General features: G+C 45.2%; 1 protein-coding gene across 4 annotated transcripts in view; it reads right to left on the reverse strand.

Annotated features, from left to right (window-relative positions):
* Window positions 1–12,593, reverse strand: part of LOC306962736 (copine-1-like) — a 78,939-nt gene that overhangs the window by 48,131 nt on the left and 18,215 nt on the right. For all 4 annotated transcript variants that reach the window (XM_079556001.1, XM_079555998.1, XM_079556000.1 and 1 more), the window contains exons 2-12: window positions 10,852–10,980; window positions 10,185–10,364; window positions 8,732–8,806; window positions 8,598–8,669; window positions 5,945–6,028; window positions 5,614–5,703; window positions 4,491–4,664; window positions 2,903–2,962; window positions 2,612–2,745; window positions 1,563–1,617; window positions 1,434–1,488 (exon numbers count right to left, since the gene is read on the reverse strand). In XM_079556001.1, the coding sequence (XP_079412127.1) occupies window positions 1,434–1,488; window positions 1,563–1,617; window positions 2,612–2,745; window positions 2,903–2,962; window positions 4,491–4,664; window positions 5,614–5,703; window positions 5,945–6,028; window positions 8,598–8,669; window positions 8,732–8,806; window positions 10,185–10,364; window positions 10,852–10,980 (1,108 nt within the window). The remainder of the gene's footprint in view (window positions 1–1,433; window positions 1,489–1,562; window positions 1,618–2,611; window positions 2,746–2,902; window positions 2,963–4,490; window positions 4,665–5,613; window positions 5,704–5,944; window positions 6,029–8,597; window positions 8,670–8,731; window positions 8,807–10,184; window positions 10,365–10,851; window positions 10,981–12,593) is intronic.

Below are 12,593 nucleotides of genomic sequence, written 5' to 3' on the forward strand. Positions count from 1 at the left end.
TCCCCTCGATACCTACAAGTACACACAATACTCTTACTACTACTGCCTCTACAATCCCCTCGATACCTACAAGTACACACAATACTCTTATTACTACTGCCTCTACAATCCCCTCGATACCTACAAGTACACACAATACTCTTACTACTACTGCCTCTACAATCCCCTCGATACCTACAAGTACACACAATACTCTTACTACTACTGCCTCTACAATCCCCTCGATACCTACAAGTACACACAATACTCTTATTACTACTGCCTCTACAATCCCCTCGATACCTACAAGTACACACAATACTCTTACTACTACTGCCTCTACAATCCCCTCGATACCTACAAGTACACACAATACTCTCATAACTACTGCCTCTACAATCCCCTCGATACCTACAAGTACACACAATACTCTTACTACTACTGCCTCTACAATCCCCTCGATACCTACTGCCTCTACAATCCCCTCGATACCTACAAGTACACACAATACTCTTACTACTACTGCCTCTACAATCCCCTCGATAAAAGTACACACAATACTCTCATTACTACTGCCTCTACAATCCCCTCGATAAAAGTACACACAATACTCTTACTACTACTGCCTCTACAATCCCCTCGATACCTACAAGTACACACAATACTCTCATTACTACTGCCTCTACAATCCCCTCGATACCTACAAGTACACACAATACTCTTACTACTACTGCCTCTACAATCCCCTCGATACAAGTACACACAATACTCTCATTACTACTGCCTCTACAATCCCCTCGATACCTACAAGTACACACAATACTCTTATTACTACTGCCTCTACAATCCCCTCGATACCTACAAGTACACACAATACTCTCATTACTACTGCCTCTACAATCCCCTCGATACCTACAAGTACACACAATACTCTTATTACTACTGCCTCTACAATCCCCTCGATACCTACAAGTACACACAATACTCTTATTACTACTGCCTCTACAATCCCCTCGATACCTACAAGTACACACAATACTCTTACTACTACTGCCTCTACAATCCCCTCGATACCTACAAGTACACACAATACTCTTAATACTACTGCCTCTACAATCCCCTCGATACCTACAAGTACACACAATACTCTTATTACTACTGCCTCTACAATCCCCTCGATACCTACAAGTACACACAATACTATCATTACTACTGCCTCTACAATCCCCTCGATACCTACAAGTACACACAATACTCTTATTACTACTGCCTCTACAATCCCCTCGATACCTACAAGTACACACAATACTCTTAATACTACTGCCTCTACAATCCCCTCGATACCTACAAGTACACACAATACTCTTAATACTACTGCCTCTACAATCCCCTCGATACCTACAAGTACACACAATACTCATAGTACTACTGCCAGATGACAGATGAATATAAACCTTGGCAGAACGGGTTGGTCGGGTTGAAGTTCAGGGCGAAGTCGTGATGCGCCGCCTGGAAAACAAAAAACAAGAGTCAGACCGAGATCAGATCAGTCCAGTCCAATCCGGGTCCGGTCCGGGTTTTACCTGAAAGTCCGGGGGAAGTTTGGCTCCGAATCCAAATGCCGGGAACAGTTTGTCGCTGAAACAGGAGACGGGAAAATCCTCCGTCAGAGTTATGTGATTTGCAAACGTTCCATCAAACTGAGGAACGAGCGACATTTTGTTATTCAAAAGCAAATTTGAAACAACGGGAACTTTGGAGTTAAATATTGTGTTCAGTTTCAGCAAAAACAAGTGCTTTAGACCATTTTTTAAAGAGATGTTTTTCTCGATTTAATCTTTTTTGTTGCAACTTAAAGGGATATTTCAGGATTTTTGACATGGGGCCTCATTTCCTAGTTATCCAGAGTGTTGCTGATTTCTGGAGATGTTTTTTTGTGTGTGATTCATGCGGTTCTTATATTTTAAGAGTGTCGTGGCGCTAGACTAGTGCTAGGCTAGTGCATTTCTATGGTATCAGCTAGCCTGCATTAAAAACAGTCTGACCCGCTCCACAGAGCACCTGAGGCAATTCACTTATAACGCCAGACTAACCATATAAATGTCTGTGTCGATAGAATAATTTTAACCATATAAAATACCTTATATTTGAGCAGAAAATATATATATTTTACTAGAAAATAGCCTCTCAAAATGCGATCATTCATGTGATGCAAGGTCAGTTATATTCCAAAAATTGCACTGTGGAGCGGGTCAGACTGTTTTTAATGCAGGCTAGCTGATACCATAGAAATGCGCTAGCCTAGCGCCACGAAACTCTTCAAATATAAGAACTGCATGAATTACAAAAAAAAAAATCTCACAAAATCAGCAACACTCTGGATAACTAGGAAATGAGGCCCTATGTCAAAAATCCTGAAATATCCCTTTAATGTGACAAAAATGCCACCTGCCACAATGTGATGAAAATGTGACGGTGACACGGCGAAAATGTGACGGAAATGTGATCAAAACGCTGAACTGGAGAAAATGCCCTCGGTTAATGCAAAGAGTAAGAGGCCAAGACACTTTTTTTTAGTCCAATTAAATGCTTGTTCATTTCTGCAGATTGATTTTGATCAAAGTTTCCTGACCTGTCGTAGTGCTGCACCACCTGACCCACGGACCACAGGGCGGACAGATACTGGTTCAGGCCGTCGGGGGAGAGATAGTGCAGGGACTGGGGCGAGCGAGGGTCTCCGTTGGAGCCGGTGAAGTCGATGCCCACCTGAGGTCAGAGGTCACAGGGTCAGGACCAACACAGGCAAACATTTAGCGATTCTTATTCATACTATCACTGTTAAATTGTCTTAAACTCTTTTAAAAATACCATGGCTTTACTACAGTAGCAATAAAAGCTTTCACTCGTTCATCCACAGGCTCACCGTGAAGTTGATCTGGCAGCCGCCCATCACATAATCCAGGAAGGAGAACTGAGTGGAGATCTGCAGCGACAGAGAGTTTATTACAGATGGTTTCACACCACACAGAGCTCCACAAGGTTCATTAGTAATCATTCATCACAGGAATTAGGGAAAAGAACATATTCAAAAGTAAATGGGACACAATGGAAAGTAGGGATGGCCGATATTGTTCTCCAGAACAATACAGATCCTTTGAACACATTGAGTGCCAAAAACGTGAAAACAACGCTTTTTTCTTTTTTTAATTATTACGAAACGATTTTGGTAACTCTGTGATGAACAGAAGTGAAATAAATGACCATCAAAAACTTGTGAAAAGTCACATCTGGACATTTCATATATTATTGCTTCTATCGATTATTCAATTCAATTTAAGTAATTGTAAAACATACTTTCAGAAAGCTTGAGTATGTAATATATTATTTTTAGATTGACGGACATCATTATTCAACTTTCCCATGGGTGTTTGAATTTTCCTCATATTCATGTTTAATATTTATCAGTGAGTTCCAAAGTTTACGATCTAATCAGACATGTGTTCATCAGTCTGTGTTCAGTATAAAACAAGAGGAGCCAAAATCAGCATTTAAAGTTAAGTTCACTGGACTTTCACCAAAATCAGAGTTCTCTTCAGTGTTCATTTTATTGTCCTCTAATCGCACTGGTTAGACTTACTGGTGCAGTGGTCTCTGCCCCTGTTCCTCCCATCTTTTCTGACGTAGCCTCAAATAAACACGACTGCATGGCATGTGTCACTGAGCGCAGTGTAGTAGGCGTAGTAGCTCAGAAAACAAAAGACGTAATGGATTATCAAAACGGATTTGGTAAAGACCCTCGTTTAAACGATTGGTGATTCGCGCTGCATAATGAAAGGAGATCGTCCTGTCAGGGTGGGGGGGTGCTGATGGCGCCTGCTCTGCGCTGCAAAAATAATGCTGGGGGAAACACTGGGTGCAAACATAGACTATAAAAAATAATGGACGTCTTCTGCTCACTCCTCCCCGTTTACCATAATGACCACGGTCGTGGGGGAATTCATGGCGGATTCTCCCTGCCCAGCTCTGACGAAGCATGTTCCTAAAAAGGACATAAGGGCGGGACCTTCACCGTAGACTCGGCCCTTGCGTGACGTGTAGCTCGCGCTGCTCCAATGCTAACAGTCCGGCCCTCTTTAAGTACGAGATTTCTATAATTGTTCTTACGAAAACCAGCCTGGTTTCTTAAATTGTGACTAACCCAGTGTTATCTCAGGAGGAATATCTAGCCTAGTCTAGTGTTGAAAAAATTGAAACCAGGCGTTAAAGTTGTTTTTAAGGTGTCTAAACTCCAATGCTTTTCAATGGGGGCCTATTGGCGATATGGAGGTACTACAGCAATGGCGGAGCAATGGCGGCCCCCAGTGTCGTGGTCATAAAGCAGAGCAGCCATTGGGTGCAAACTTCCATTATCGTACCTCACTAACAGAAAGGTTTGGATCAAAAAAGTGTGTAGAAGTATATCCCAGACTTTATTTCTGATGAACTTGTGCAGGAAAATAAAGGCGCAGTACCTTACAGCGCTTCACGAGGACGCTGCCTGAGTTCTTGTAGCTTTTCTTCTTCTTCTGCTTGTCGGGGTGGACGCAGTCGAAGCTGGCGCCGCTCTTCTGCAGCGCCGCCACCGAGCAGCTGAACGAGCCAATCAGGTCGTGAGAGCCGTCGCTGTCGTGGTCCGAGCAGCTCACCTGCCAATCAGAGCGCAGACAGACAGTCAGACAGACAGACAAAAAAAATATGTTTTTAAAAAAAACAACAAATTTTTGTGAAAAGTGCAGCAAAAGAGCGACAAAAAACATGCAGGAGAAGCAACTATAACAGCAAAAAAGCGTCAAAAACATGACTAAAGAGCGATGAAAACACCGACAAAGAAGTGACAAAAATGCGACAAAAAAACTACAGAAACACAACAAATACGCTCAACAAATGTGACAAAAAAGTTACTATCAGTTTAGTAGGTCTTAGCTTTCAAATGAGGCGTTACACTGACCTATAGGCTGTAAGCTCCGGTCGAGAAGCTTTTAGATTTTGGTAAAACAGAACTGGAGAAAATGTGCTTGGTTACGGTCGTTGTTTAAGTTTCCTCTGTGGAGACGTTGCTTTAGCTTCATGGGGGAAATGTTTGTAAAAATACTATTTAAGGCGACTCGCCGATGGTCAGTCACAGCCTTAGTACTTTAGTACTTTGTTATTGATGACACAGCCTCAGTACTTTAGTACTTTGTTATTAATGACACAACCTTAGTACTTTAGTACTTTGTTATTAATGACACAGCCTCAGTACTTTAGTACTTTGTTATTGATGACACAGCCTCAGTACTTTAGTACTTTGTTATTGATGACACAGCCTCAGTACTTTAGTACTTTGTTATTAATGACACAGCCTCAGTACTTTAGTACTTTGTTATTGATGACACAGCCTCAGTACTTTAGTACTTTGTTATTGATGACACAGCCTCAGTACTTTAGTACTTTGTTATTAATGACACAGCCTCAGTACTTTAGTACTTTGTTATTGATGACACAGCCTCAGTACTTTAGTACTTTGTTATTGATGACACAGCCTCAGTACTTTAGTACTTTGTTATTGATGACACAGCCTCAGTACTTTAGTACTTTGTTATTGATGACACTAACCTTCAGTGGTCGCTCCAAGTCGCTGCTGCAGAACGTCTGCAGAGGAACGGAGAACTTCTTCCAAACCGGGTTCAGGTTGTTCTTCACCACCTGCAGAGACAGAAGCCGAGATAAATCTAAACCAGGGCTAAACCAGGGTGAAACCAGGCTTAAACCAGACTTAAACCAGACTTAAACCAGACTTAAACCAGGCTTAAACCAGGCTTAAACCAGGGCTAAACCACGGTGAAACCAGGCTTAAACCAGGGATAAACCAGGGCTAAACCAGGGTTAAACCAGGGATAAAACAGGGCTGAAGGCAGGTATGACACGGGTCTGGAGCAGGTCTCACCTCGGTGCGATGGACCAGGACCCACTTTCCGTCGTCTCCCTGTTTGAAGAACTCTAGGAACGGGTCGGACTTTCCAAACGTGTCCTAAGAAACACAAGAAGAGTGTGAGAGGAACGTAAGAGGAGCGTGAAGAGCATGAGACGAGGGAGAGGAACATGAAGAGCATGAGACGAGGGAGAGGAACATGAAGAGCATGAGACGAGGGAGAGGAACATGAAGAGCATGAGACGAGGGAGAGGAACGTGAAGAGCATGAGACGAGGGAGAGGAACATGAAGAGCATGAGAGGAGGGAGAGGAACATGAAGAGCATGAGAGGAGGGAGAGGAACATGAAGAGCATGAGAGGAGGGAGAGGAACATGAAGAGCATGAGAGGAGGGAGAGGAACATGAAGAGCATGAGACGAGGGAGAGGAACATGAAGAGCATGAGAGGAGGGAGAGGAACATGAAGAGCATGAGAGGAGGGAGAGGAACATGAAGAGCATGAGACGAGGGAGAGGAACATGAAGAGCATGAGAGGAGGGAGAGGAACATGAAGAGCATGAGACGAGCGAGAGAAACGTGAAGAGCATGAGACGAGGGAGAGGAACGTGAAGAGCATGAGACGAGCGAGAGGAACATGAAGAGCATGAGAGGAGCGAGAGGAACGTGAAGAGCATGAGACGAGGGAGAGGAACATGAAGAGCATGAGACGAGGGAGAGGAACGTGAAGAGCATGAGAGGAGGGAGAGGAACATGAAGAGCATGAGACGAGGGAGAGGAACATGAAGAGCATGAGAGGAGGGAGAGGAACATGAAGAGCATGAGAGGAGCGAGAGGGACGTGAAGAGCATGAGACGAGGGAGAGGAACATGAAGAGCATGAGAGGAGCGAGAGGAACGTGAAGAGCATGAGACGAGGGAGAGGAACATGAAGAGCATGAGAGGAGCGAGAGGAACGTGAAGAGCATGAGACGAGGGAGAGGAACATGAAGAGCATGAGAGGAGGGAGAGGAACATGAAGAGCATGAGAGGAGGGAGAGGAACATGAAGAGCATGAGACGAGGGAGAGGAACATGAAGAGCATGAGAGGAGGGAGAGGAACATGAAGAGCATGAGAGGAGCGAGAGGGACGTGAAGAGCATGAGACGAGGGAGAGGAACATGAAGAGCATGAGAGGAGCGAGAGGAACATGAAGAGCATGAGACGAGGGAGAGGAACATGAAGAGCATGAGAGGAGCGAGAGGAACATGAAGAGCATGAGACGAGGGAGAGGAACATGAAGAGCATGAGAGGAGCGAGAGGAACATGAAGAGCATGAGACGAGGGAGAGGAACGTGAAGAGCATGAGACGAGGGAGAGGAACATGAAGAGCATGAGACGAGGGAGAGGAACGTGAAGAGCATGAGACGAGGGAGAGGAACATGAAGAGCATGAGACGAGGGAGAGGAACATGAAGAGCATGAGACGAGCGAGAGGAACATGAAGAGCATGAGAGGAGGGAGAGGAACATGAAGAGCATGAGACGAGCGAGAGGAACGTGAAGAGCATGAGACGAGGGAGAGGAACATGAAGAGCATGAGACGAGCGAGAGAAACGTGAAGAGCATGAGACGAGCGAGAGGAACATGAAGAGCATGAGACGAGTGAGAGAAATGTGAAGAGCATGAGACGAGGGAGAGGAACGTGAAGAGCATGAGACGAGGGAGAGGAACATGAAGAGCATGAGACGAGGGAGAGGAACGTGAAGAGCATGAGACGAGGGAGAGGAACGTGAAGAGCATGAGACGAGGAAGAGGAACGTGAAGAGCATGAGATGAGGAAGAGGAACATGAAGAGCATGAGACGAGGGAGAGGAACGTGAAGAGCATGAGATGAGGGAGAGGAACGTGAAGAGCATGAGACGAGTGAGAGGAACATGAAGAGCATGAGACGAGGGAGAGGAACGTGAAGAGCATGAGATGAGGGAGAGGAACGTGAAGAGCATGAGATGAGGAAGAGGAACATGAAGAGCATGAGACGAGGGAGAGGAACATGAAGAGCATGAGACGAGGGAGAGGAACGTGAAGAGCATGAGATGAGGGAGAGGAACGTGAAGAGCATGAGACGAGGGAGAGGAACGTGAAGAGCATGAGATGAGGGAGAGGAACATGAAGAGCATGAGAGGAGCGAGAGGAACATGAAGAGCATGAGACGAGGGAGAGGAACGTGAAGAGCATGAGATGAGGGAGAGGAACATGAAGAGCATGAGACGAGGGAGAGGAACGTGAAGAGCATGAGATGAGGGAGAGGAACATGAAGAGCATGAGACGAGTGAGAGGAACATGAAGAGCATGAGACGAGGGAGAGAGGAGCGAGAGGAACGTGAAGAGCATGAGACGAGCGAGAGAGGAGCGAGAGGAACGTGAAGAGCATGAGACGAGTGAGAGAGGAGCGAGAGGAACGTGAAGAGCATGAGACGAGTGAGAGAGGAGCGAGAGGAACGTGAAGAGCATGAGACGAGCGAGAGAGGAGCGAGAGGAACGTGAAGAGCATGAGACGAGCGAGAGAGGAGCGAGAGGAACGTGAAGAGCATGAGACGAGTGAGAGAGGAGCGAGAGGAACGTGAAGAGCATGAGAGGAGCGTGAGGAACATAAGAGGAGCGACAAGAGTCTGCAGACTGAAAGCTTTCATACCTTCTTGTCCAGGTTCTTGGCCTCCAGCTCCAGGTCGATGGCCCTGTTGTCTTTGACCTCCTCCGCTGTCACCTGGGAACAGCACAGTTACTACAGGAACAGCAGCAGCAGAAGATCATGCAGCGCAGACTCACGGTGATGGAGCCTTTTCCCGCAGGTTTGTCCTTCTTCAGTTGCAGAGGACGGGTCACACTTTTACTGGACACGACCTGGAACAAACACATGAATTGGGAAAAAATGTAAAAATAAATAAATAAATGTGTTACTCTATACAGGGCAATATACAAAAAATTTATACCGTGTGGCAGCCAGTCCTCTGAATTATCAAAGAAATGGACTTTGATGTCAAGACTCCAAAATTCTCGAGGTCGGACATCCTGGACTTTTACTCCCATAATGCACTGCACGCGTGTAGCAACGGGGCGAAAGGGTAAAACAAACACGCGCCCGCCATTAAACAACACGAAGCGGAAGACAAACGAGCGCTGAGCTCTTTTCCCTTGGTCACAAACTGTTGTGACTTGTCCTTTTACATGAGAAAACTGAGCCAGAAAGGAGAGAGAAATGGCTCCAGGCGATTGGAAGAGGTGCACACAGCACAAAGCTATGGCTACAGACTGATAAGGCATTCTGTAATCGAAGAAGATTACAGTGTTTTATTACATTCACTCCATACATGGTGGAAGAGAAGCGCAGCTGCACAGTGTGCACACACATTTGTCACCAACAGACCTTCTCACCACCAACATACATTTGCATACACAGATATCATTCATCATTAATATAAAGTAATTCGTTAGTATCCATAACTGACATAATCCACAGCAAAACATCTGTGAATAGATAATTTTGTCTTGGGTTTGTTTTACCCTTCAAACATGGCGGCGGCTTGTTGCTACGCAGGTCACATGATTTGCCTGTACCTGGATCAACAGCATCAAAACTTGGATTTAAAGACATTTTTTCGGGGTGTTTTCAATCCAGCGCATGTGAACGCACTCAGCGAGATTCATTAATGATGAATAAAAACCGCTCAGTTTCTCAGTCTGTGGACCTGTGTGGACCTGTGTGGACCTGTGTGGACCTGTGTGGACCTGTGTGGACCTGTGTGGACCTGTGTGGACCTGTGTGGACCTGTGTGGACCTGTGTGGACCTGTGTGGACCTGTGTGGACCTGTGTGGACCTGTGTGGACCTGTGTGGACCTGTGTGGACCTGTGTGGACTTGTGTGGACTTGTGTGGACTTGTGTGGACTTGTGTGCTCGTAGAACGTTTTCATAAAAAAAAAAGTGACCAAAACGTGTGAAAAAAGCAACAAAAACATGATGAAAACACAACCATATGGGACGAGAAATGTGACCATAACGACGAAAACGCTTAGATGAGTTCTGTAGGATCAGTTCTCCCTCTCACCCGTCCCGGCATTAGCTCCTACCCCTCACCTGTCCCGGTGTTAGCCCCACCCCCTCACCTGTCCCGGTGTTAGCCCCACCCCCTCACCTGTCCCGGTGTTAGCCCCTCCCTCTCACCTGTCCCGGTGTTAGCCCCTCCCTCTCACCTGTCCCGGTGTTAGCCCCTCCCTCTCACCTGCCCCAGCGTTAGCTCTGCTCCTCCCAGAAAGTCGTCATCGCTCAGGTCTTTGCTGCTATTGTCGATGTCGTAGACGTTGAGCTTCAGGTTCTGCACCGACTCAAAGTGATACTGGATGCGGAGCCGCGTGCTGAAGGCGGGGCTGGAGGAGTTCTGCACATGCTCAGTACGAGCCACCTGCCAAAACAAGGACAGCACACACAGAGTCAGATCCTCTTAACTCCCCTCCTGAACTGAGCACATTTTCTCCAGTTTGGCTCAAATCTCGAAGCTTCTTGAACAAAATGTCTAAGTAGCAATAAAAAAAGGATGAAAACGCATCAAAAAAATGACAAAAGAGGTACGAAAACACGACAGGAAGCAACAAAATAGGTGAGAAATGTGACAAAAATGTAACAGAAAAGCCACGGGAAAAAGCCACACGATGACAAAAAAGCAAAGGAAATGAACAATGAAAAAGCAACAAAAATGTGAGAAAAATGTGAGAAAAAAAATGGAAAAATAATACATTTAGATTTAATGCCAGTTTGAATCTAGTATAATACTATTTACTGACATTTGATTTTGACTAAATTCAATTCATGCTGTGATTCTGATTCATGTCTTTATTTAAGTGTATTTGTGGCGCTGAGCTGATGTGTGTTGCGTAGTTTCGCTCTCTGACCTCGCTCCACTTCCCATCCGGACTCTTCTGCAGCAGCACACACAGCGGGTCGGACTTGGAGCCGACGTCTTTGTCCAGGAGGTTTGAGCAGGAGACGGAGAGCTCCACCAGCGACACGCAGTCCGCCATCTGAGGAATATACGACAGAAATAACATTAAAATAACTAAATAATACACATGCAGTCCACCATAATATGCAGCCAAAACAACCTTTCTACAAGAAAAACACCAAATAATTTGTCATCTGAGAAACAAATACAAATCACTGATCCAGCTTATGAAAAAGTGAAAGCTCCTCAGTGTGTATTTATTAGTGCTGAGACTATCCACTGTCATCACGATCCAATACTTATTGTGATACAGTAAGTATTTAAGGTAACTAATATGCATACTGCCATTTGACATTTATTGGAAGTGTTATGATCACGAAATGTAAGTGCTGTAACTGTTACTGCATTATGAAAATGCCTCCGAATCAATGGCCGCTGGCTGCTCTGCTTTTTGACAACGACACTAGGGGCCGCCATTGCTCCGCCGTTGCTGTAGTACCTCCATATAGCCGCTAGTCCCCCATTGGAAAGCATTGTACTTTAGACGCATTACAAATAGCTTTAAAGCCTGGTCCCAATTATTTTGGAACTATCTAAAGTTAGATAAGTCAATTAAGGGAACCAGGCTGGTTTTCTTAAGAATTTTTTTTTTTAAATCTCGTACTAATGAGGGTCGGACTGTTAGCATTGGAGCTGCGCAAACTACACGTCACGCAAGGGCCGAGTCTACAGTGAAGATCCCGCCCGTATGCCCTTTTTAGGCTTCGTCAGAGCTGGGGAGCCTGTAAACCTGCCATGATTTCCCCCTCGAGCGTGGTCATTATGGTAAACGGGGAGGAGTGAGCAGGAGACGTCCATTCTTTTTAACGGCCTGTGCTCCAAACACAAGTACTGACAGTATTAAAGGAACAGGCCACCGTTTTTCCACACTGAGATATGTTCTTACCTGAGCTTAGACGAGATGCGTACCTGTTTGACCTTTGAGCGTGCGCTCAGTCACGTGAAACGACAAAAGATGTTGCTAGTATTTGGCCTCTCCCTATGTATTCCTATAGCTCCAAACAGGGGTGAAGTTGGAAGCGACCACACTCTTCCCTGGGCACGCACAAAAACAGACAGGTACGTATCAACTCGTCTAAACTCGGGTAAGAACATATCTTAGTACGGAAAAACGGTGGCCTGTTCCTTTAATTGTTGATACTTGGTATTGCAGCACAAAGTATTGTGATCTGATCCGATCCCAAGTCCCAACCATAGCTTTAATAAACTGTCATGTTAAAAATCCATCAAGGATCACTGGACTTTATCCTCGGCTACATGAGGATATTATAAAATAGCAATTTCGGTGCGATCCTGTAGACGATATATTGACCAGCAAGAATCCATTTCTAATAGTCGTACAAATGATGTGTCCTCTGCAGCTTTTGTTTTTTGTTTCTGCGGTGAACTAAAGTCCTTCAGTTTCCTTCAGCTGCAGTTTAATAAACTTATAGATGTTTCACGCCAGAGAGATTTTACCCCGAGTTTGGACAAACCGAACACATTTACTTTCTTAACCTCTGGCTAATTGGAGAAAATGCGTTCGGTTCAGGTGGGAGTTAAGAGGTTAACCTGTTAAGGACCACCTATTTTGATGAACTCTCGCCTGGCTAAATTAAACAGTAACCTCTCCATATTAAAATGACTGTTAAA

Source organism: Gobius niger, assembly GCF_951799975.1.
Source record: "Gobius niger genome assembly, chromosome: 5".
NCBI lineage: Eukaryota > Metazoa > Chordata > Actinopteri > Gobiiformes > Gobiidae > Gobius > Gobius niger.